Source organism: Diadema antillarum, unplaced genomic scaffold (assembly GCF_040938485.1).
Source record: "Diadema antillarum isolate AM-2024a unplaced genomic scaffold, OU_Dant_1.0 scf00000030, whole genome shotgun sequence".
In the NCBI taxonomy this organism is placed as follows: Eukaryota; Metazoa; Echinodermata; class Echinoidea; order Diadematoida; family Diadematidae; genus Diadema; species Diadema antillarum.
Window position 1 is genome coordinate 878176 of NW_027270919.1, and position 22898 is coordinate 901073.

Sequence of the window (22898 nt, forward strand, 5' to 3'; positions counted from 1 at the left end):
TCCCTTTAACCTATTTGTGTAAATAAGCTTTTGGTCATAATGTCACTTCAAACAAAGGACACAAGAATTTGTTTTTAATTATTCTTACTGTATTTTTTTTTTTCCATTTCAAAAGAATGTACTTGTGTGTGTGGTTTGTAGTCAATGGGTACTACAATACATTTTGTTACACATAATGTATAGGGACAGGCAATAACACTAAAAGATGACCCGTTTGTGTGTCTTTTGAGTGTGGGCATATGTCTGTGTGTAGTATATGTGTGTTGTGTGCGTCTGTCTTTGTGTCTGTGCATAGACATGTGTCTGTTATGTATGTGTGTGCAAGTGTCGGGGAGTTTTTGTGTCATTGTGTGTTGCGTGCATACCTTCATGCATGGTGCATATCAACACATACAAAAAAATGTACCACCCAAATAAAGAAAATACTCGTTCAACAATACGTACAGTTGTATGTGATTTTCTATAAAAAAAATTACCGTTCACTTTATTTCCAATACCACAAATCATCAAGAAGTCAGAATATGAAGACAATATAAGTACAAAATTCACATATTTGGTGATGACCACTGCGTGATAAAAATACAATTTTACAATTCTAGTACCTGTATCAATGTCGCATAAGCAATTAATTTGCACTGGGTATTTCCTATCAGAGTCAATGCACAAAGGTTTTTAAGTGATGAAATCATGATTATGCCTCCATTTTTATTAAAGAATCTACTATTCCTTATCAGCATTTACTACATAATCATGTGACAGCCAAATAACAAATCCGTAACATCACATATAATCTCACATAGGCCAATCTCATAATGTTTCAACTTCTTTGGTTGTGTTTTGTTATGTTTGTTTTTCATTAGCAGTGAAATATGAAACAGATTTATGCAGAACATTCTCCAGTTTGACATTTTGAGTCTTCCCTTGTCAGACAGAACATGATCTGGAAAATTGAAATTTGTATCCAAGAGTATCCGAATAGATGAAGGATGGTCCTACAAAAAGCAATGAAATAAAAGCAAGAGATGATGACAAGTGTGACAAACGATGTGAGATATCTATCTTCAGCAGCAAAGCATCTAACATGGTACCCTACCAGTAGCTTATAACAGTATTGGTCACATGTTTGTGAATTAATCCATGGTGTGAAGTCGGTGATTTTAAAATGGCTGTTCTTATTGATGGGTTATGAAGGCTGTATATCTTGAGAAAAACGTGACCATATCGCCCCTCCAACTAAATTAAGAAATTTGTTGCCGTCAATGCACAGCATATAATGATACATACATGTATTACAGGGAAACTTTGTTATAAGGAGGATCTAAAATTGTGACTTAAAATCATTACAATTACCTTGTTATATCTATCACAAATTGTGACTATATCGGAGAACAAAAATACATGTAAAGAACTGTAAACAGTTGGGACCAGCAAAATTATGTGTTAGAAGCGGATTTTGTTACTTCTGACAGCTTTGTAATAACGTTCCACTGTTGTTCATCTATGAGCGTGACAAATCAACCCTACTGTACCATACAATGTACATTATTTCTTAATGTGCAATTGACTCACCATTGCTGCTTCCCTTGATATACACACACTTACACACTTATACATACAAACAGATGCAGAGTAAGTAATCTATTATCTAAATAATATACAAGATATATGTTTTTTTAAAAATCCCTTTGGACAAACTTCTGCTTCATGTCATTCATAACTGGTCAGTGAAAAGTTAACCAACTTCTCTCGCCCCATATTGTCTGCTAGGAAAAATAATGTACACCTGATCCCAAGCCACCAGCATTAACAGATATACATGGATCCAATGGCGTAAACACAACCAACAAGTCTACAGATTCAACTTGCTCTGATATTCCCTCTAACTCTTAAACACAAAAAAGAAAAAGAAAGGGGGGGGGGGTGAGAGAAATGCCAATATTACATCCAAGGCACTGTTTACATCATAATTCTCTGTGCTGATTTCACTGTTGCAAATTTCAGGAGTTGACCAGTATTCATAAACTAACAATGACCAGACGTGCAATTAGCTGATATTCCACAGTAGGAAATTCTTTGTCTCCACCTGAAAAGGGAGAATATATCACTGTGGTCTTCCTTTCACAAATTTATCCACTTGCAGAATTCGTCTTTCAAGTCCAAATTAGAGAAATATTATGCTCGCAAATCAGATGTCGTATACAGCATCTACTTTCTTCCTAAATACTGGGCATTATGTTTTCCCCCTTGAAAGCTATTACCAGGAAAGAACCAGAAGTCTTCATATATTAAAAACTCTGTCATTTACTGAGCTACATTACACTTCATATAATACAATTATAAATAGTACTGACTTTTTACTGATTACCTTGAAATGCTGATCTATGAAATGTTATTATCATTAAATACATAATCATCCATTTGGCCATACAATTGCAATATATCATACATACAAAGGTACATGTTTGAAATGTAAAGAAGTGATAAATGGGATTTGATTTTGATTAAGATGTTGTCTCACATCAATTTGGGCAGTAGTCTCACTCTTTACCATCTTGCTGAGGGAAAATATTGTCTATAAAGAAAAATAAAAACTCTCAAAGGACTGTCAAGTGCTATATTCTTCTAACAACAGACAAGGCAATATTTTGTTATGTTTTATGGTCTCCATAAATACACATCATTTCATTCTAGCCCCATCAGCAGCAGGTAAAAATTATGGGATTAAATTACCTGATGTGACATCACTACTCGCAATATAGCGATTATGATCCTCGCTGCATTAATCCATCAGAGAATAATTTTCCTGGTATCGCATCGCAAATTTGCTATGCATTTTTAAACCACTACTACACATGAGACAGTTTGTGTAGCAGCGGTTCTTCAACAGAAGTGTGAAGAATAACATTTGAAATATTATTCATCAGCTGAAATTGCTAATCAAATCCTAGTTGGAAAATTATTCCCTGCACGTGAATGCATCATGACCTAATCACTTAACAGTATTTGTGTAGACCATTTCATAAAATATTTCTTGAGATCGCATGTTGATATCATCCGTAAGAGACCAAACGAAAAGCAAGTAAAAGAAGCAACTATTACATTTTCTTAGAATTTGACAATACAATTATTTCTTAGTCTCTTGCTGTGGTTCTTGTTGGTGAATTCAACCTCTCACAAAATTGACATTCAAGTTTAAAGGGATGGTACAGTATTAGTGAAGATGAGAACTAGGCTTTTAACTTTATGCAAGATACCGAGAAAACACTTATGACATAGTACAGAACATACCATTATAAGAGGAATTCAAAGTTTATTTGATGAAAATCGGGTTTGGTATGACTGAAACATCCAAAAACAAAGTAAAACAAAGCGATCGTAAAAAAAGTGTGAGTCACACACTATATTAGAATCGCTCTGTTTTGAATATCTCAGCGATTTCAAAATCAAATTTCATTAAATAAACACTGAATTCCTCAAGGAATTACATGCTCTTTCATATTTCATAAGAAGTTTCTCATTATCTCACCAGAAAATGTTAGAAACCTGAAATTAGGTCTTAATCAAAACTACACAATCCCTTTAAATTTACGAAAAAAGATCATGCTTCCAATTTGTATGTCATATACTGTGTACCATACAATATTGAAATAATCCTTCATCTTCAGGTCTATACGTGCATGTAGTGAACGTTTTTCCATTTTCTATTCTAGAATAATGTTATTATACATTGTATTATATTAAATATAAATATTACATATATGTATTAGATAAATCGTGTATGTCTGACAACACACGAGTGTGGATAAATTCGTGTTTGTGGTATTAAAATACACTTTGCAATCCCAGCACCAGTTGCATTATGGGTAGACTAGCTAATATACGACAGCATCACACAACCAAGTAACTGTAAAAGTGGAAATTTTCGCGGTGTTCAAATTTTCGCGCATTTCGCGCAACCAGAAACTAGCGCGAAAATAAAAGCACGCAAATATTTTTGCTTGCCATATGTGCCTGTGCGTGATGTCTTGATTCCGCGGAATTAAAAACACGCGAAACTCTTCCGACCCGGCCAAGCGCGAAAAATTAGTCACGCGAAAATATCCACTTTTACAGTAACTGTACTAGTGGAAATTTGCATGCATTTCATGCAACATGAAACTGGTTCCTTAAAAAGAAAAGCATGCAAGTTTTTTCCTCATTATTTGTGATATTATTTCATATTTTGAATAATTATTTCATATCAAAAAACAAGCAAAATTCATCTCCTCAGCTGAGTGCACAATATCACGGGCATGAATATTTCCACTTATACAGTATGATCAACAAGAAGGCTGCACTAAAACAAACCCAAAAATATATTGTCAACTACACAAATATGCAATTGAGGATACGAGTCAAAGATTCTCAATTCGATCGGAGAAAATCCTTGATTTGTCACACAGGCAGGATCCCTCTTAATATATAGCCAGAAGCAATTCTGTGAACACAAACAAACCCAAATTTTGTGAGAAATACCCAACACTCCTCACTATTCAACTCTGAATAAGTGATTTCACATATACACTGTATTACTGATAAGTCTTAGGAATGACAATCACTTTCCAAACAAGAAAAAAAAAACATAAATAAATAAATAAAGTATATATAATGATAGATAGAATTACAGGGAATAGAATTTATGCTGATTATCTACAAAATTGTCATTCCTGTTCAAGAAGTCAACGAACCACTGAATAGTCTCATCTACAATATTGCCGGCACCATTTTCACTCATTACTCAGCAGTTCATTCCATACATTATAAAAACATCACAGCAAATTACATGCACATTTCAGAAACATACACACATAACAACAGACATACATATACACACATACGTAAAATGCTTGAAGAATGTGAAGAGTCTGAATACAATGCATACCCATAGAAATTGCACCATTGATAGAAATCTTATCCAATTCACGTGCCCAGTAAACCCAACATAAGTCAACAGTGCGGGAAGTCGACAAACCGCGTGAAGTCAATATCATCAAATAGAGTTGAATAAACAAAAGAAACAGTGGAAATGCTGCAAAAAGTTTCATTTGATCATGTCTAAATTTTTCAAAGGCCTTTTCTTGACTGATGCGTAAGTTGACATTTTAATAAGTCGACAGATTTCTCTGGTTCTGCATCGATGTCGACTTATAGAAGGTTTGCTGTATTTCCCATCTTCCCACGATGACACTTTGAGCCAATAAATGTCTTTTTCTACACCATTTCTGATACCACTGAATTTGTCATACAATATCAAAGAAACAAGATGATACTCCCCAAATCAATATAGCAGAGAGTCTCATTGCAATATCAAAATGTCACCATGTAACTGGAGAGGCACCAATGTGATTTTCCAAAATCATTTCTCTGAATAAAACAAAGAAGAAAAAGACGTGATTCTTTAAGAAGAAACAATCTAGACCACACCTTCCACGTACCGTTTTGTTCTGGCTTTCAAATTATAGCACATTGCAGATACAATGTACCACAGAATTTCCGAGTATGCCCAAAAGCTCCACAAAGACAACACATGGAAGGAATGTGGATAAACCCAGAGAGTTAAAGGACCTGATGGAGCTCACGAATTACTGGCACACTCCCCTGATGTGGTTGGCATCATTAGTCAATTAGTAGGTAAAGTGTAGTAGGTGGCTTGATAATAGACTGACACAGAAAGACAGTACACATCAAACATGTGCAAGACAAAACAATACATTACCTCCACAACTATATTGGTTACGTTCACAATCAGTAAATTTCTGTTATATTGGATCAAACTTTATAAAGTAACTACCTAGAATATAAAGTGAGTGAGAAGAATGTCTGGTGAATCAAATATGTCATTTAAAAAAAAAAAGAAAAATGCTTGAATATACAGGCACTTTGTGAGGTGAAAATCACCACGATCTTTACATGTGCTATAAACGATTTCCTTGTGGTAACATACTGCTCATCAAAATACCTATTTTTGTTCCAATACATAACCCTGAACTAGTGGATAGCAGAAATCATGGCATAATTATTACTATTTTCAATCAGTTGTGCATCTAAAAAATTTCAGTCCAATGGCTAACATACATTACATTGAGACCATCAACAGCTCACTAACGAGTGATGTGTATTGGGATACAAAATCTCGGATCTCTGCATTAGTGCCAACTTATCAGAGCCGGAGGGACTCATTGCAAGGGCCGGCCGGAATGATGGGTAATCGTACGATAGAAATCACCTTGACAATTCTAACTGTGTACACTGGACCCTGGTCTAGTACCATGAGTACGATGGTGAAATGTGTGTGTGTGTGTGTGTGTGTGTGTGTAACAGACCTTGGAACTAAACTCATGTGTTCTACAGATACTGGCATTGCTCTAGGAGATGATGCTGATGGTGATGATGATGACAATGGTGATAATAGTGATGATGACAATGACGACGATGGTGATTACAGAAAAGATAAATCGTAGGTTGGCCAGAGTTAAAATTTTGCTTTTCATATCTATACACTGAGAGCTGATGATCGTTAGGCATGATACAATATTTCTCAACTAATGACCTTTAAACTGGAATTTATACCAGAATGCAAAATTTGTCTGAAATCAAACCCAGAGAATTTAATAGAGCACCACAGAATATGCTGTTTAATACGATAATTCCCTTTTGGATACTCTGGCCCAGTAACTACATCCATAGTCACTGAAGGCACATAGTGGCTCTGACATGGTAGTAAATGCTAAGCAGTGGTATTGGTCTGGGGTACATTATCTGCAGAAGATTCAAAACGGTAGTGGTCCCAACCACTGGACCCACAGACAGACATACTCCTTAACGAGGAATCTTGCCACGAGTACCAGGGGGCTCCATTTGGAGAACAAGACCATCGCTGCAATTACGAAAACAGGATTTCAAAACGGATCTTGACAATATCTCTACAACCTGAAACACCCTAAAAGAACTTCGCTTGCACTTTAACTGCCTAATCATACTTAATCAAATGTGATAATGAGGGTGGGGGGGGGGGGGGGGGGGAGAGGAAAAGAAATATGAACTGGGAAAGAGTGCATTCTGTAAGGCTTATGTATTCAGCTAATTATCCACAGCATGGATTTGATATTTGATTGTGATTTGTATATAATTTTGCATGATGGTGACAACATTCCAGCCACTTTAAAACCTTCCCTCTGTAACCAAATCTAAGATAAAGTGCATCCATGACCCACGGCTTCCTGGAAAGACTCCATGTTAGCTCGTGACTGGAGTTAGGCAGAATCGTGCGACACTTCCTGCGAGGGCACCGTTACCGAGGGACTCGTCGAGACTGGAGTATATGGAGGTGGAGCCTGGGCAGGTACGGGAGAAGCAGCTGCGATCTGGGGTGGCTGAATCGTGGAGGAGGAGCCCACCTCTGGAGACAGAGACGGTGCCTGGGCGACAGCAGCTGAAGGGGACTGCACGGCGCTCTGTACTGGAGCCGCGGTTGGGTCCATCCCGGTAGGCGACTGGGGTGATAGGACCGGATTTGTTGCCGAGTACGGGGGTGCGGCAAAACCATAGTTTGGATAACTGTAATCTGCCTTGGGGTACTCGTTTGGTTTGCTCGTAACCTGGTGAATGAAAGAAGTATAAGAATAAACATGAATGTTAAGTGGCAAAACATTTTGGTAGATTAAAATTCCATTTCTCTCTTGAAATGGAGAATCTTTACTAATTCCAGATTGTGTTTCAGTACTTTAACCAGTTCCATACAAAACTTTATCAAATATGATATATGGAGTGAAATTCAATGGTGCCAATTTAAAGAATCTGTAACAAGATTCCTCCAGCACTCTACGCTTTAACCTTGTGTATGTGAATGGCATGTGAATTTGTGTATATCTGGTACAAAATCGTCATAATCTGGAGGCAAAGAGTTACATACTCATGCACTTCACAGACTTACCATGAAAACCTTGGTTTAAAGGGGCTGAATACAACATAACCCTCTAGAAATAACAAGGTCATTTTGCAGACTCGTTCCAACTCCGTATGAATAATTCTCTGTTCATGCACCCTGACATAGAGTGAAATCTGATATACAGAAGGTCATGGTTTTTAGGTCGTAGTAATAATCAAGGCTGCCCTGTATACACTCTGTCATGATTACTATTGAACACTGTGTGTGTGCTTCGAGTGCAGATTACATAGTGTAGCACAGAAAAACCCCATAGCATTGTATACACTATCCAGAATCCATTGCACAAAAAGGGTTAATTTTCCAAGAGCTCTGTTTCATCTTGACAAGGCAAATGCTTGCTCCTGATTCCGGATGTATACCAGTGTACATTGTATGCACACATGTAATTTGACGACGACCCATCAAACACTATATCTGACACATCAAAATAGGAACATCGGATGACCATAGCACTCTATAATATGAGAGGTCCTTGGGGTTCAGAAACAACCATAGTCATATCCTGCCACAATACCGGACATGTATTGCATTTTATACATGTAATATGTTATACACCCAAAAGAAAAAAGCACCAAGACTTTATTCTGTGCTTTCCCAAAGGGAACACACACGCCAAATGATGAGTTATGATAAATGATACACTGTAACTGTTTTTTTGATAAGCACTTTTACAGCAAACTGATCAGTGCTAAATGAAACTTTGACAAACACTCAACAAACACTCACTATACTTGTAAAAATAGGTTTTTTGTTATTTCAACAAAATGGTATATAAATAAATCATTCATAATTTCATGTGAAGAGACAGACAAAATGCATACCCACAGATCAAACTATACAAACACATGCACACACAGACACACACAGACACACATAGCGGTACACAGTCACATACATACATTGTGAACAAACATATCGTATGATTTACCCTAATTTGTACGCACATCATTCTATTGAGTGAAATGCAGATACTTTTCATAGAAAAAGATTACTGCAGTAGTCTAGTGCACCCATCCCCCTCCCCTTTATCCAAATTGATGGCATTGTATCAGACACATACACTGGCAATATGGTAAGCAGAACTGGTACAGAAAAATGATGACAGAAACATACCATGTCAGTTTGTCATTAAGAGTGCATGTTTGGCCGTAACATCAATTTCACAAAGCAGGCAGACACGTGCACGTGTATGAGAACGTGACATGCAGATACGCTCGTTAGCATGCACATGTACATTACATTAGACCCCACACAGCCTTCAAACTCGTTACATTCACACCGTCGTGTCAATGTTAATTGACTCTACCTCTGACGACAATACATCATCGCAGTATTCGCAGAAACTCGCTTGCAATCAATATAGGGTTTTCGAAAAGCAGCGTCTGACTGATTAACATATATTGGATGGAGAGGACTTTCTCAGAATAAGACAAAAGCCAGATACCGAGAGTTGATATGCAAGATAACAATGGTATTATATAAACACAAGTGATGTTGGTGGACGTTTCGGTTAGACAGAGCAGAGGGTATCTAGATCTAGAATGTCAAGTACACTGTGTGTGCAAGTGAAATAAGAATTTGGGCAGCAAAGCATCAGAAATGGATATGTACGAGATTGTGATAAAAAAGTTAACGATGGTTGCAGAAGAGTCATCCTGTTACAATATTCACCTTTATTCAATTCAGTCCTGTCTTCAGCAGGCTCTACTAAATGCTCTACAATTTCTCTGTAAATACAACTGCTCACTTTTATGCTCTAAACTTTCTACGTAAAGGCGACTGCTCACTTTTATGCTCTAAAATTTCTACGTTAAGGCAACTGCTCACTCTTTCACTTCCGCTCTCAAGTTTCATGGCAGTGCTCAGGCAGCTTGCAGCTGACTTGCACACAAAGAAAGTCAAACACATACTGTCGTTGATAATGGGTGCTTTAACAGTCAAGTTTCCATACTATTACAGTGTATGTGCCCTAGTTCCCTTCAAAACCACATGAACCTCAGAGTGCCACAGACATTCAAAGACTGAGCCCATGGAAGGTGAACTTCCATATTAAAATACCTTGTCCATTAAGACACAGAGAAATATAATAGGTACAGAGACAGATCATCCATTCCTTGTACAGAAACAGAAAGTGAAGCTGTACGTGTAGGATTGTTTTAAGGATTTCCTGAACTTGGTTACACATGAAGGATATAAAACCAAATCAGGAAACACTAAATTGCGTAAGGAAACATGAAATAGGATACTCAAGTCTGAAACTGCACGTAGAGTCAGGAACAATTCTCATTAATAGAAAACAAAATCTATACATCTGAAAATACGTTCTCACAAGTTAAAAAGCAACATTTGAAGCATGATCAATAAGCCAGCGTAGGTCCTCTGTGTTGAAGTTTTGCTATCTGATATTTGTACATGTGTAACTTATATTCTGATCTTAATTAGGGCCCCATAGAAGACCACTACTTATTGGTGAATGGACTACCCTGAAAAAAGATAGATAAATAAATGAATGAATGAATGAGTGAACAAATGAATGAATGAATGAATGAATGAATGAATGAATGAATGAATGAATGAATGAATGAATGAATGAATGAATGAATGAATGAATGAATAAATAAATAAATAAATAAATAAATAAATAAATAAATGAATAAAGAAAGAAAGAAAGAAAGAAATAAAATAAATGAATAAATAAATAAATAATAAATCTGCATTTATAAGCAGCAAGAAACATAATGAGAGAATTAAACTATAGATAATGCCTGTGAATCCTAGCCTACTGTCAATCCTAACAACCACACAGCAGCAATGATGAGTCAAATTCTACACAATGTCATGAACACAGAGGAAAGAGGATTTGAAAGAAGATTATTTCAGCAGCCATATCAGGAAATCAGCCCTCCTGAAAATACAAGCTTTCAAAATATCCCCAATTCCTATTAAACTGAAGATAAAAGCTAAATGTCACTATTCAAAACATTTGAGAAAACAAAAACAAACATGGTGCCACACTAGCTCATGATCATTTGAATGTTAGTATGTTGGTGTTTGTTTGTTTTTTTATAATCCACTTCACACAGCAATCACAACAGATCTCCACATGATTGTCAAGATCATATGACTGTTTACATCATTTGTACAGTATTCATCAGACTTTTTAACGCACAAAGATTTTAAAAAAAAAAAATATTTAAAAAAAAGCCTGGTGCCACACTTCAATTAAATCACTGTGAAGAAGAGAGTCTGACACTAGTCTGCAATTTTTCTAGCATAGTCCTGATATGATACCAAGGCCTTTCAGATGGTCGATCTCTTGAAACACAAATATGACCTATCACTCATCAGAGCTTATCCACACACAAAAAAATGATAACAATTTAGTTCAAGCTAGTACTGAAGGGCAGTTATCAATCTACTGAGATCCAAGCTATTTCCTCTTATTATAGAAAAAAAAATGGTGAGGATGGAAAGGCTGACCATCATCAAATACCAGTACACCATCTTATCTACAAGTATTTGTAGCCAAGGGTGATAGGCTTGTAGTAAAGAGCTGCATTTATCACATCAGTGCAAGGGTCGCTTACTACATGTAGTGTCTTTGCAGTGGCTTCAATCCTCCTTCCTCACTGAGGAATGCCAAATTGAAACATCAACTGAAGATAATGCTTCCAGACCACAGATAGCTAACACATACATGTATCCTCCCCAATGTTGATTTATCATGGTGAATTCACACCACTAGACTGACTGGAGGCATGTTGTCCATAATATGAACATACAGGTGCATGTAATCTACAACTGGAATTAACTTGAGTGTGTTCAAAGTCTAATCATCGTTTCCTCTTTATGATTTTCCACCTGTGACGACAGGCAAATCCTCGTGTCCTGAGTTAATCAAACCCTTATCTCTTATCAACGATACTCACCGCAAAGATAACAAATACACCCATTCCATTTGCATATGATTCAATAACCAATACACTTCACAGAAAAGAAATAAAGTGCAGTACTACAGTGAACCTTGAAACATATTTCAGACAAGACACTTTGCAGCAATCAAGCCTCTTTTTTTTATTTTCTTTTTTTTTTGCTATGTCATCAATAGTGTGTTCACAAAAGAGGGACCAAAGTTTGTTGTACCATGGTGCATGGTTCTTGACAGTTTAATACACAAAGTCAGTCAATGCAATTTTCTGAAGAGCAACTTTAGGACTCTTCCAAAAGGCAGATTTTTTTATGCAATGACTGATTTTATGCAAACTATTCAGTCAAGCGATTATCCAGATCCATTGTATGAATTGCTTGGAGTCACAATGTCATGACATACTTGAGGATCATGCATGCATGTAATGCATACTTTATGCAAGTATTTTTAGTTACAAAGATGTTCAGCATCGTGGTAGTTGTTGAAAGAATAAGGTTAGTTGGTTGTCACATGAAGCGAGGTAAATATGAAAAAGATTCACAATGTGTCGGCTGCAAAATCTGCTGGTTTTCATCTTTCAATGTGCATTTTTGGCACTAAAAGTATTTATATGCAAGCATTTATATATGATCAAACGTGTGACCATATTTTGAAGTCAGCTTGAAACAACATTCAATCCACATTAAATGAAAAAGAAATCAAAATGTAGGAATATATTTTTAACATGATTGTTGAACATTGCTCTCTTCCTGCAGTCAGCCAGGAAACACTACTTTGTACGTCAACTTTGTCCAAGGCTATTCTCCATGAATAGTCATTGCTTGACCAAGAATACTTCCAATCCTTGTATACTGCCACGCATGTTCTACTTAAAATATCCACATGGACACCATGCCACCTGCAGGTTCCCTCAACCTCCCCAAGTTTGCCATGTTCACTCGTTCACTTCATATCATGACTTGCATACATTACATAAACATTCTTCTTCCTCGGTCACCAAGCTCTTTTTTGTTGGACAGATTTACATATCATTTGCATCTTGCTATAAATTTTCATATTATTCATTTTACACCTCACACTGATCAATATTCAGTCATGTGAATTATGCTGATTAGACCTCAGGGCTCAAATCAGAAAACTCTGAGCTGAGAGCTTTTTGTCCTTCTCTCTGCCTGTATAGTGGAGTTGGACCCAGGTTCGATAAAAAGCAGGGAGTCATTTTCTTAATAACACATCGCAATTTGCTTGTCATTTTTACACCATGGCTGCTACACGAACTATCTTTTGTGTAGCAGGTTTTCTTTCCCCCCATAGAAATGTCCAGGATACCATTTGAAATATTATTCATCAGCTGAAGTTGCTGATTGAATTTGAGCTGGAAAATAATTTCCTGTAGAGTGACAGCAAAATGATTGGGTTTTCTTATCTGATTTGTGAAGATTTTAATAAAAGTGTCAGAAGTGATATATTTCTTTTTCTATTCACACAGGTGTTATAAATTGTAAGACAACCAATGTGAAATGTCAATCCTGCTTGTATCAATTTTCTTGTATTCAAGGCAAACACAAACTCTGTCATGAAAGAGGGTGCAGTGCTCAATCTTTTGTCACAAATCACACACATTTGCATGGCATCATGTACAGTCTGCAGCCTGTAATACCAAACAAGTTCTTAAAATCTTAATGAGACATTTCCCCTGTGCAAGAAATGCACACTATTTTGTGCAAGTCATTCTTTCATCGTAATTTCACTTGACACCATCACAATGTTAGGCTGATGACTAAATCTATTGAACTTGTCCATGTAGTTATACCTTAATGTATTTGCTCCTCATTAGCCACTCACACATACCTGGGTCATGTATGCACTGTGGGCAACTCCAAACATGTATGCAGTCCATTAGTTTGTTTGCTGATGGTTAGCCTTCGACATTTACTAATGTTGAGTTGATCATACTCTTGATTATTGCAAGTGCGCTGCAAGTGCTATTTTGTTGTGTTCTCCATCCACTGCATGTTACATATCCCCAGGTTGTACACAATTTCACATGTGGTTGACTTCACAATAGAGAAAGTCTACATACAGTTGTAGACGACACAGGACCAAAGTGTCATCACTTTTACTTTTTAAGAGAAAAATCAATGGTTTCCTACCTTGGATGAGACGAAAACACATTTGTGTTACACGAGCCGATATTTCTATGAATTGTTACTCTTGCGAATGCAGCTGACTTGCAAATTTTGTAAAAATAAAACAGAAATCATCCCACATAGACAGTAACTCACCACATCACTCAGAACACCATCTAAAAACGCACTCACTTTGTATATACAGGTGTAAAGTAAACACACAAGGCAGTGTACAGTAAACACACAAGGCAGTGTACAAGGGACATTATGCCATATTTGAATGGTCAAATGTATAACTAAACATCAATTTCTCAGGTTTGTGATTCTCATCAAAACATTCACAACAAACAAGCAAATCTGCTGATACCTTCAGAGACTTGGAGAAAAAACTTTGCCAACATTATTGCCTGATTCCATCTTTAATCGAGAAAATGTCAAACTATACTTATATAGTAATCTCTTCATAAAAGATTGTCACTATTACTCAACACACAAACCAGGGTATTCAAATCTGTTTTTTTGAAGTATCAACATAGAAAGAAGTGTACTACCATTGTGATTGCGTGAAACTATTTCCTTCACTTGGTGTTGAAAGCGAAAGTGGTTTGGTAACTTTACAAGAAAGTTTGGATGAACGCTTCCCTATGAAAAAGCTTGGCACGTAAACTTGTGCCTAGGCACACAGAGGTTTAATCCTTTGGGTGCTTTAAGTGCTGATTGGCACAGAAAACTACAATAATGTTCAACAAAATGCCCACAGTCCCTGGCACAGAGAGGATGATGGGATTTCGTATTGAAAAAGTGATAGGCTCTGCTCACCTCACTGTAAGCCGGTGGGCCTGGGAAGGTGCCCACTGGAGGACCCATGGTTGGATTCACCTGACCACCATAGACGAGGGGAGACTGGTGGTGATGGTGGTGGTGGGTGTGGTGGGCGTGTCCACCTGTTGCCGGGTTACGCATCCCATTTGCGCCCAGGCTTTGCTGCTGCTGGAGGTAATACTGACGACGCTTCACGTAGCTGCACGCTCCGCAACACGTCATCATGACCATGATGATCACAAACCTTGTTGATTGATTGCACGAACAGACAGACAGACAAAATAATCCCACATGTACACCGATATCACGGAAACAGTAAGGCAGCCCATCAGCCATTATCATTATCTCCCTCTGCTCGTAGGGCAGGCAGCTATGGTTATATTAGGTTTACAAGGTCACAAATTCATCTTCTTAAAACTGCTTCTTAGTTTGAATTATGTATGTTATGACTATTTTGTAATACATTGGAGCACATAAAGATTTCTCTTTAGTATCATCATAATTATCGTCATTACCAGGCATGTACATGTAAATACACTTCACATACTGTAGATTGACCTCATATTACAGCACTTGAAGAAAAGATATACACGTACAAAAACAAATAAGGCACATCCAATCATTACAACACAAGAAGAGATAAGTTTTCAACATTTTCTGATCAGCTTTTGTGTGTCCTCAGGTTGCAGATTTGATGAAAGTAGAAAGTCTGTTCATTCATTTGTTGCAATGACAGTGCTTCATCATCATCATCATCATAATCATTATCATTGCAATTACTATCATCATAATTTTCATAAAGCTCTCTCTTCTGATGCAGAGAGACAGAGGCAATGGTCTGGATGATAAAGACCCACATGCTGTACTCACCAGAAGTACCAGAGATTGTAGAAGCCGTATCCATAGCTGTAGCTATAGTCATCTGAGGAGCAACATGAACTCCCGCAGCAATACTGGTCACACCTGGAAAATACACAGAGACACACTTGTAACGGTCTACAACAACTGTCTATTTACCCCATTCATACATGAAGTTGGGCCCAGGAGTGCTCCTGAAGTGCTTCGACATATGCCCCTCTGAGTCTGTTCATACAGAGATTCACTGCTTGCCAAGTCCTCATGTGAAGTACCCGAGAGGGGCACTATCATGGTGGCCTTGGAGCATGTGGGAACTTTAAAATACAAACTATATGCACAATGCACACTACATTTCACTTATGAAGCGCTCTAAACATTGGTCACCACATACAGTTGAACCTCTCTTATCCGGCCTCCCTTTATCAGGATCTCTCTATTATACGGACGCAATCTCGCCGTGATTTTTTTTAAATAATTACGGGAGGAAAGGGATATTCCCAACTCCTTGAGAACTCCTACACAAACACAATGAATTACATATACTTGATACATTTCTTAATAATTATTTAGGTAAATCATCCCAAGAATTTATAAAAGAAAATGGTTTCATTCTTGCAAACACAAACCTCTATTTTTGGGTCTGTTACTGAGTGTAACAATGAAAAGGTTGCAGTATACACATTACTACATGTGGTACTACAATGGGCTACATCAGTACATGTGTGTTCATGTATAAAGCATTGAGTCTCCCGTATCCGGCCAAATCCCTTAGCCGGATGAGCCCCGGTCCCGACTTGTCCGGATAAGAGAGGTTCAACTGTATACAGAGTTTAGAGCACTTAAGGAGTGTGCCTGAGCCTAGTCTCCAGAGGGGCACACCTCCAGGGCCCAATTGTCAGTTCATACAGCGTTCAGAGGGGCTCAGGAGCGCTCCTGGAGCACTCTATGCCCTGTATAAATGGGGCATTAGACAAAGGATGTGTACATATTTCTAAAGATTTTCTGAGTTTAGACAGAGAAGAAAATTGTAATCATAACAATTTGGGCAAGCATTTCACTTTTCGTTCCAAAACACTTGCTGCACTTTGACTTCCACTTGCTCGAAACAAACACGTAAATGTAGAACCTTGCATTATATGTTTCACTACATGCAAATTACAGAGTACCATAAAAAGCAAAATTGTATCCGGATTTAAATACAGATAGAAGTTGTGGAAGCTTTCATGGGCATCAGACAGATACACAATAATCATTAGAAATTCGGTAGCATGGAGAAACACGGAGAGCCCGATCCTATCTTCGCTCGCTGCCTATTGAAAGCATTCGAAAAGCAATAGTGCCCGTCAGAGAATATGTGCATCAAAGCATACACTCACTGGTAACGGACAACTCATGAGATTCTTCGGCCGTGTATGTACCTACATAGAAATTAGTGAAAAGTCGAGGTACATAATATGTTGAGGGAATTCTCAAATTTATCTACAGAAGGGTCAGCCTTCACCTGCTTGATATCCCCATGCTACCTCATCTTTAATTCCTATCCTAACAATGCAAAGAAACTATGGAGATATACTTACTCTCTTCCATCATGGCAAATTTCTGCAGTGACCTGATGGGGAAAAAAAAGAAAAAGGAAAATGCAGATTTCATAGATAAAAACCAATACAAAACATTGGCATGTATATGTGGACAGAAGGGGGAATATGTGGCTTAAAATTCCAGAGACGGTCTGGAAATCAATATCAGGAATAATCAGGATCTTGAGCAGCTATGAGCAATTGTTATTTTTCATTTATATCATGTTTGCTTTCATAGGGACAGCAGATATTACAGAAAATGCCACGATCACTAAAGAACTTAAAAACCTCAATGGAGTTACACTTGGAAACACAAAGGAAACCACATGTCGTGTCGAGGCCATCCATATCCCCTATTCAACATGAGTTGATGTGAAACATTGTATACAAAGCCAAGGGTAAGTGTGAGAGTGGGAAAAGAAAGGAGGGAGGTTGATGACACATCCGGGGCTAGTTTTCATTTTCACATCCAAGTTCAACTGGATTGCACAATATAGATTTATAGTACAGTGTATTCATGTAGAATTTCATAGCAACTCTGCAACCGAAACTGTCTTCACTTTCTGTACGTCAGTCTTCTGATATTTGTATAAGATGCATCAATGTATTCAAAAGTGTGTCAAACAAGTAATTTTGAAAATAACTTATATGCAGGCCAGTGATATTAAAGTAACTCAAACTTGAAAATGAGGTCTTTGGATGAAAATCGCAGATATTACCGTACCATATCCATGCCATATCTATTAGGCTTCTGTGTACAGAGATAGTACCTGAACACAACGAGCATCGCCTTCACCTAATAGGATTCGTTATCATTTTACAAATTATTTATAGTTTTCGAAGATTAAGAGACGTAATATTTCAGCAGTCCTAGGTACTGTATACGTCGCATATTTCGCGAGCTTTTTATTTTCGCAAATTTCGCGAGTCAGGTGCTATTCGCGAAATTAAAGGCACACGAAAATATTGACTCTGATCCTGATGTGAATGTGACGTGTGCGTGTACACTTCTCCGTTCAGTACAGGACTCCATGATTGCGAATTAAACCACTTGCGAAATCGTCAGGAATTCCCGATTCGCGAAAATTTTGACTCGCGAAATATATGGCGTATACAGTATCTCATTCTTTTTCTATCTTGGTCATTTTTAGTAGAGGGGAGGTATGGACCTCTAAGAAAGATGTTACTTATTCAGACTTTCTTTTAAAAAGCACTATATTGATTGATTATATGCCTGTTGTTGCATACTAAACTACTAAGAACTGTAGTACTGGCTTTCTTCTTTTAATCATTTTTTACATGTAGATATCCATAGTCATCAAGGTTCATGTAGACTTCCTTAAACATATAATCCCAAGTATGAAAAAAAAAAAGAACAGAAAAAAGATCTTTCATCTTCATTTGCAGGCCTGGAAAAGTCATGGTGAGAAGAGCTATTGTTGTAGTAACCTAGTATTGCAGTGCATACAACTGTAAAATTTAAGTTTATGAGGTTAATTCAAAATGATCCAGTCAATTAAAATAATGGCAGTCACACTAGAGCACAATAAGACAAGACTACTGCTGCATAATGATATCCAAAATTATTACTACCCCCTACCAGTCTACAATGATGACTGGGCCGGACCTGCATTATTGTATCTCTCTACCTTTCAGCCAGTCATTGACCTCTGCTACCCATACTCCCAATTTGAGTTCCACCGAGTCACAGATCTCTATTCATCATCCCTCGAGTATTCAATGTACCACCAGTGCCCCAGCATGGCCGGCGGAACCGTGGGGGCTGTGGTGGCTCGGGCCCCAACACTTTTTGTGCACCATACAAGGGAATACATAAAATGTCATCACTTTAGGCCCCCATACTTTTTTTAACCCGGAAGGACGTAAGTTTTGTTTTGTTTTGTTTTGTTTTTTGCTTGTTAGCTCATGAAACCCGGAAGTGCCCCCCCCCCCCCCCCCACTTTTGAAAACGCTCCACCGGTCCTGACCAGAACATCAGAAAGGTGCCACTCTCCCTCACAGTATCATCAGATAACATCCAGCCCCAGTCCCCATCTTTAGGCCCAAGTATAATCAAACACAATCTGTGACCAGGTTTATTTAAAGAGTCAACTACACGCAAACTGTCCTACCCCCATGTCCCCATGCATTCACTACTTAAAATTGATTAAGTTTAACCCCTCCCCCCCCCCCCCCACATAAAAAGAGCTACTTGCTTTACATAAGTTCCCATGGCCAGCGCCACTTTTTCAAAAGTGGGGGGGGGGGGCACTTCAGACTTCTGGTGCCACTTCCCCCCCCCCCCAAAAAAAAAGGTCTTCTGCGCAAAACAAAGCCTTGCCGCACTCACACTTCAAAGTTTCTCTCTACATGTAGACCTATATCTTTCTTGTGCCAATATAGCAGATATAAGCATAAGCAGATAAGAATCATACTTTTAAGAACAGCTAATGAAACACCTGGCTGTGCAACCACACAATATCAGTTCGGGAAACCCACTCACAAGGGGGGCCCCTCCTTATAAGTAACCCGTCCCCCTTATAAGTAACCCCGTCCCCCTTATAAGTAACCCCCGGGGCACCCCTTATAAGGAGTCTCCACGCTTTTTTGCAATGCCACGCGAAAATGAAAGGACGAAAATGAAATGGCGACACTCACGCCAGTAATCGCTCGCACTTCAGCATTCGCATGGGTCGTTTGACATCGCATTTAAATCCATGATTTTAGATATGATGCCTCAAACCGATTTTGCTCAAATTTCGTGAGTAACTAGGAAACTTGTGAAGCTTTATGGACATAATCAAGCGAATTGCCGCAGTCCTTTCATTTTCGCGTTGCATTGCAAAAAAGCGTGGAGACTCCTTATAAGGGGTGCCCCGGGGGTTACTTATAAGGGGGACGGGGTTACTTATAAGGGGGACGGGTTACTTATAAGGAGGGGCCCCCCTTGTGAGTGGGTTTCCCGAACTGATATGTACAATAGTCATTACAGGGCCGGACAGGGGTAGGCCTACCACCACGGTCCACGGGCAATTTGATTGAATTTACAGTCAGTCAGGTCAGCTAGTAGAAATAGTAGACTAGGGTCTATAACCTAACAACAGTTTAACTTTAACCATTAGATACCCGGTCACTAGCTGTACCATACTTACTAACAATTGTTAAACTTAAAGTATGAATCTTATATAAATTTGATCAAAATCAGTGACATTGTCAATTGCTGGGGTATCATCGATTAGACTAGCAGTCGATACTCATCCCTACCAAGTTACTGGTACAGGTATGCATTATTGATGTAGATTTTCCTGTCTACATAAGGGCTTCAAGTTACCAAAGTCAAAGAATAAAAGATTACGAAATCAGCGTGAACTGACTGGTGCGGTGTAGATACCACCACTGGGATCACCGGGCACGCGCACGGGACGGGAGGTGGGAGTTCTCTCTTCCACCTCCCTGCCCTGGCCTGAGAGGCTGAGTGAGTGTACATTTAACACTCCTGCAACATTCATTTGTACGATAACAACAAAAATACAGATCTCGACATACCGAAGAGAATGTTTCAAAGAGGCTGAAGACGGCCCACAAAAACGTTGATGATATCCACATCTCCGACATTTTACTCGCATATGTAGCCGTATCACAGTCGTAAATCGCTGCTCTCACTGCACGCTATTCGCTGTAGTATTATTTCTACCACTACCTTTGTACTGTACGTACGTATTACCCGCAAAGAAGGAGCTCCTTTTGTATTACGAACAGGATTACATTGCGGATTTTAGATCATGACGTGACGTACTTACGGTACATAGGTGTACTGTATCCGGTGGTGGCGGCATGCACGGACCTACGTACGTAATACTAGTAGTTGAGATGTCTCCTTTTATGCTTGTACATGGTTGGTTGAGGCACGCGCGAGCCGGTAGGCGTGGGAACACCATGGAAGTTGTTGTGGTGTCGGCTCATACCTGCTGATTACAACTTTATACCCCAAGTAAATACCAAGTATATTCCTATTGTCCATAAAAAGCTATTCATTTGCGATTGAGCACAATCAACACTATGATTATCATTATCTTTGAAAGCGTTTTTCAATGTACGTGTATCCACGGACCATGGTAGGCATACTTCTCGCAAAGGAAAACATCTGTGATACAGAAAATGAACTATATAGGTGTGAAATCTATAAAAAAAAAACAAGTGAAAATTGATATTGATGGTGCATGCATCATTTACTGATAAAGATGATATAGTTGAAACATTTAACAATTATATTGTTGATATCGGTTTTAATCTTACAAACAATGTGCAATATTCAAATCATGAGTATAGTTCTCAATTGACAAAAAAAAAGATGATAAAACGGCAGATTTCATTGCAAACAAAATGATTGATATTTTGAATGATTAAAAGAGCAAAACCAGTGTAGAATAGATGTTGTGAAAAAATGTTTACCGTGTAATTTGTTCACTTATATTATATATTCAATTAGTAAATTTCTAATAGCCTATAGTAGTGTTTCCGGATCACTAACTGGAGATTGAAAATTGGTAATTCCTGTTTTTTAAAGTGGTGATTCTTTTAATTTGATTAATTACTAAGTACCGTCCAATATCTGGCTATTCGAATAATTTCCAATATATCTTGTAATGCCACACCTCTTTTTTTCCATTCGAAGATTTAAAATGCATATGATACCAATAGATATAATCTTGCGATTTTTACGTATATTATGTGTTCAAAATGTTTATTGCCCTGTAATTATCTCTTCCAATTTTTTTTTTTGAATAGTATAATATTCACGATTATGACACCCGTCATGTTAACGATTATCATTTACGTTATAATGTTAAAACAAATATCTCTGAGAATACAGTTTCTTTTTAAAGGTCCATTAATATGGAAAGAAGTATCGTTTTTTTATTTCAAAATGAAACCATCATTTCAAATCCTCTATATAGTCTTTTTTTTTCTCTCTTTCTATTGCCAGTATGTCCCCCCCCCCCCAAAAAAAAAAAAAATCCTTTCAGATTCTCGCATTGATAACTTAATCTTTCTCAATACTATTTCAAGGTCTAAAAATATAACATTTTACCTATATTTTGCAGAAAACCAAATTCAATTTGGTAAAGTGGTCACAGAGAAAGTGGATCATTGTATAACTAGCATGTCATGGGTCTGATTCTTCCAAGTTAACTTGGATGCTCTTGGAACTGCATATAAGACAATGGACAGAACTTTGGAGGGAAGGGATTCCTGACATGCTCTATACGAAAATATTCATTTTTCTTTGACCACTGAAGCAAATCGGATGGGGGTTTCCTGTAAGATGTGGGTAATAAATTACAGTTTCATACCCTATACAAGTATTGTATAATAATTTGGATTGATTGCCTATTTTTAAAGTTATCCTTGCGAAGGGTCCCATTGTATTTTTTTTTTTGGGGGGGGGGACGTATAACAGTATATTATAGGCCCCGTGTGTACTTTTCCATGCTTCCTGATATGTTTACTATAGGGGTCAGCGATTCATAAGGCTATTGCTCCTCCCTTTTGACCCCCTATTCACATATATTTATGTGTTGGTTTTGTTGTTGTTG

General features: G+C 37.8%; 1 protein-coding gene across 1 annotated transcript; it reads right to left on the bottom strand.

Moving 5' to 3' along the window:
- Positions 1-6571: 6571 nt before the first annotated feature.
- Positions 6572-21003, bottom strand: LOC139740620 (uncharacterized). The gene is made up of 5 exons (XM_071651207.1): positions 20848-21003; positions 17302-17333; positions 15737-15829; positions 14864-15110; positions 6572-7637 (listed from the first exon to the last, which is right to left on the bottom strand). Exons 1-5 carry the CDS (start codon positions 20914-20916, stop codon positions 7293-7295), a joined length of 786 nt encoding a protein of 261 aa, XP_071507308.1. The 5' UTR covers positions 20917-21003; the 3' UTR covers positions 6572-7292.
- Between the last annotated feature and the right edge of the window lie 1895 nt (positions 21004-22898).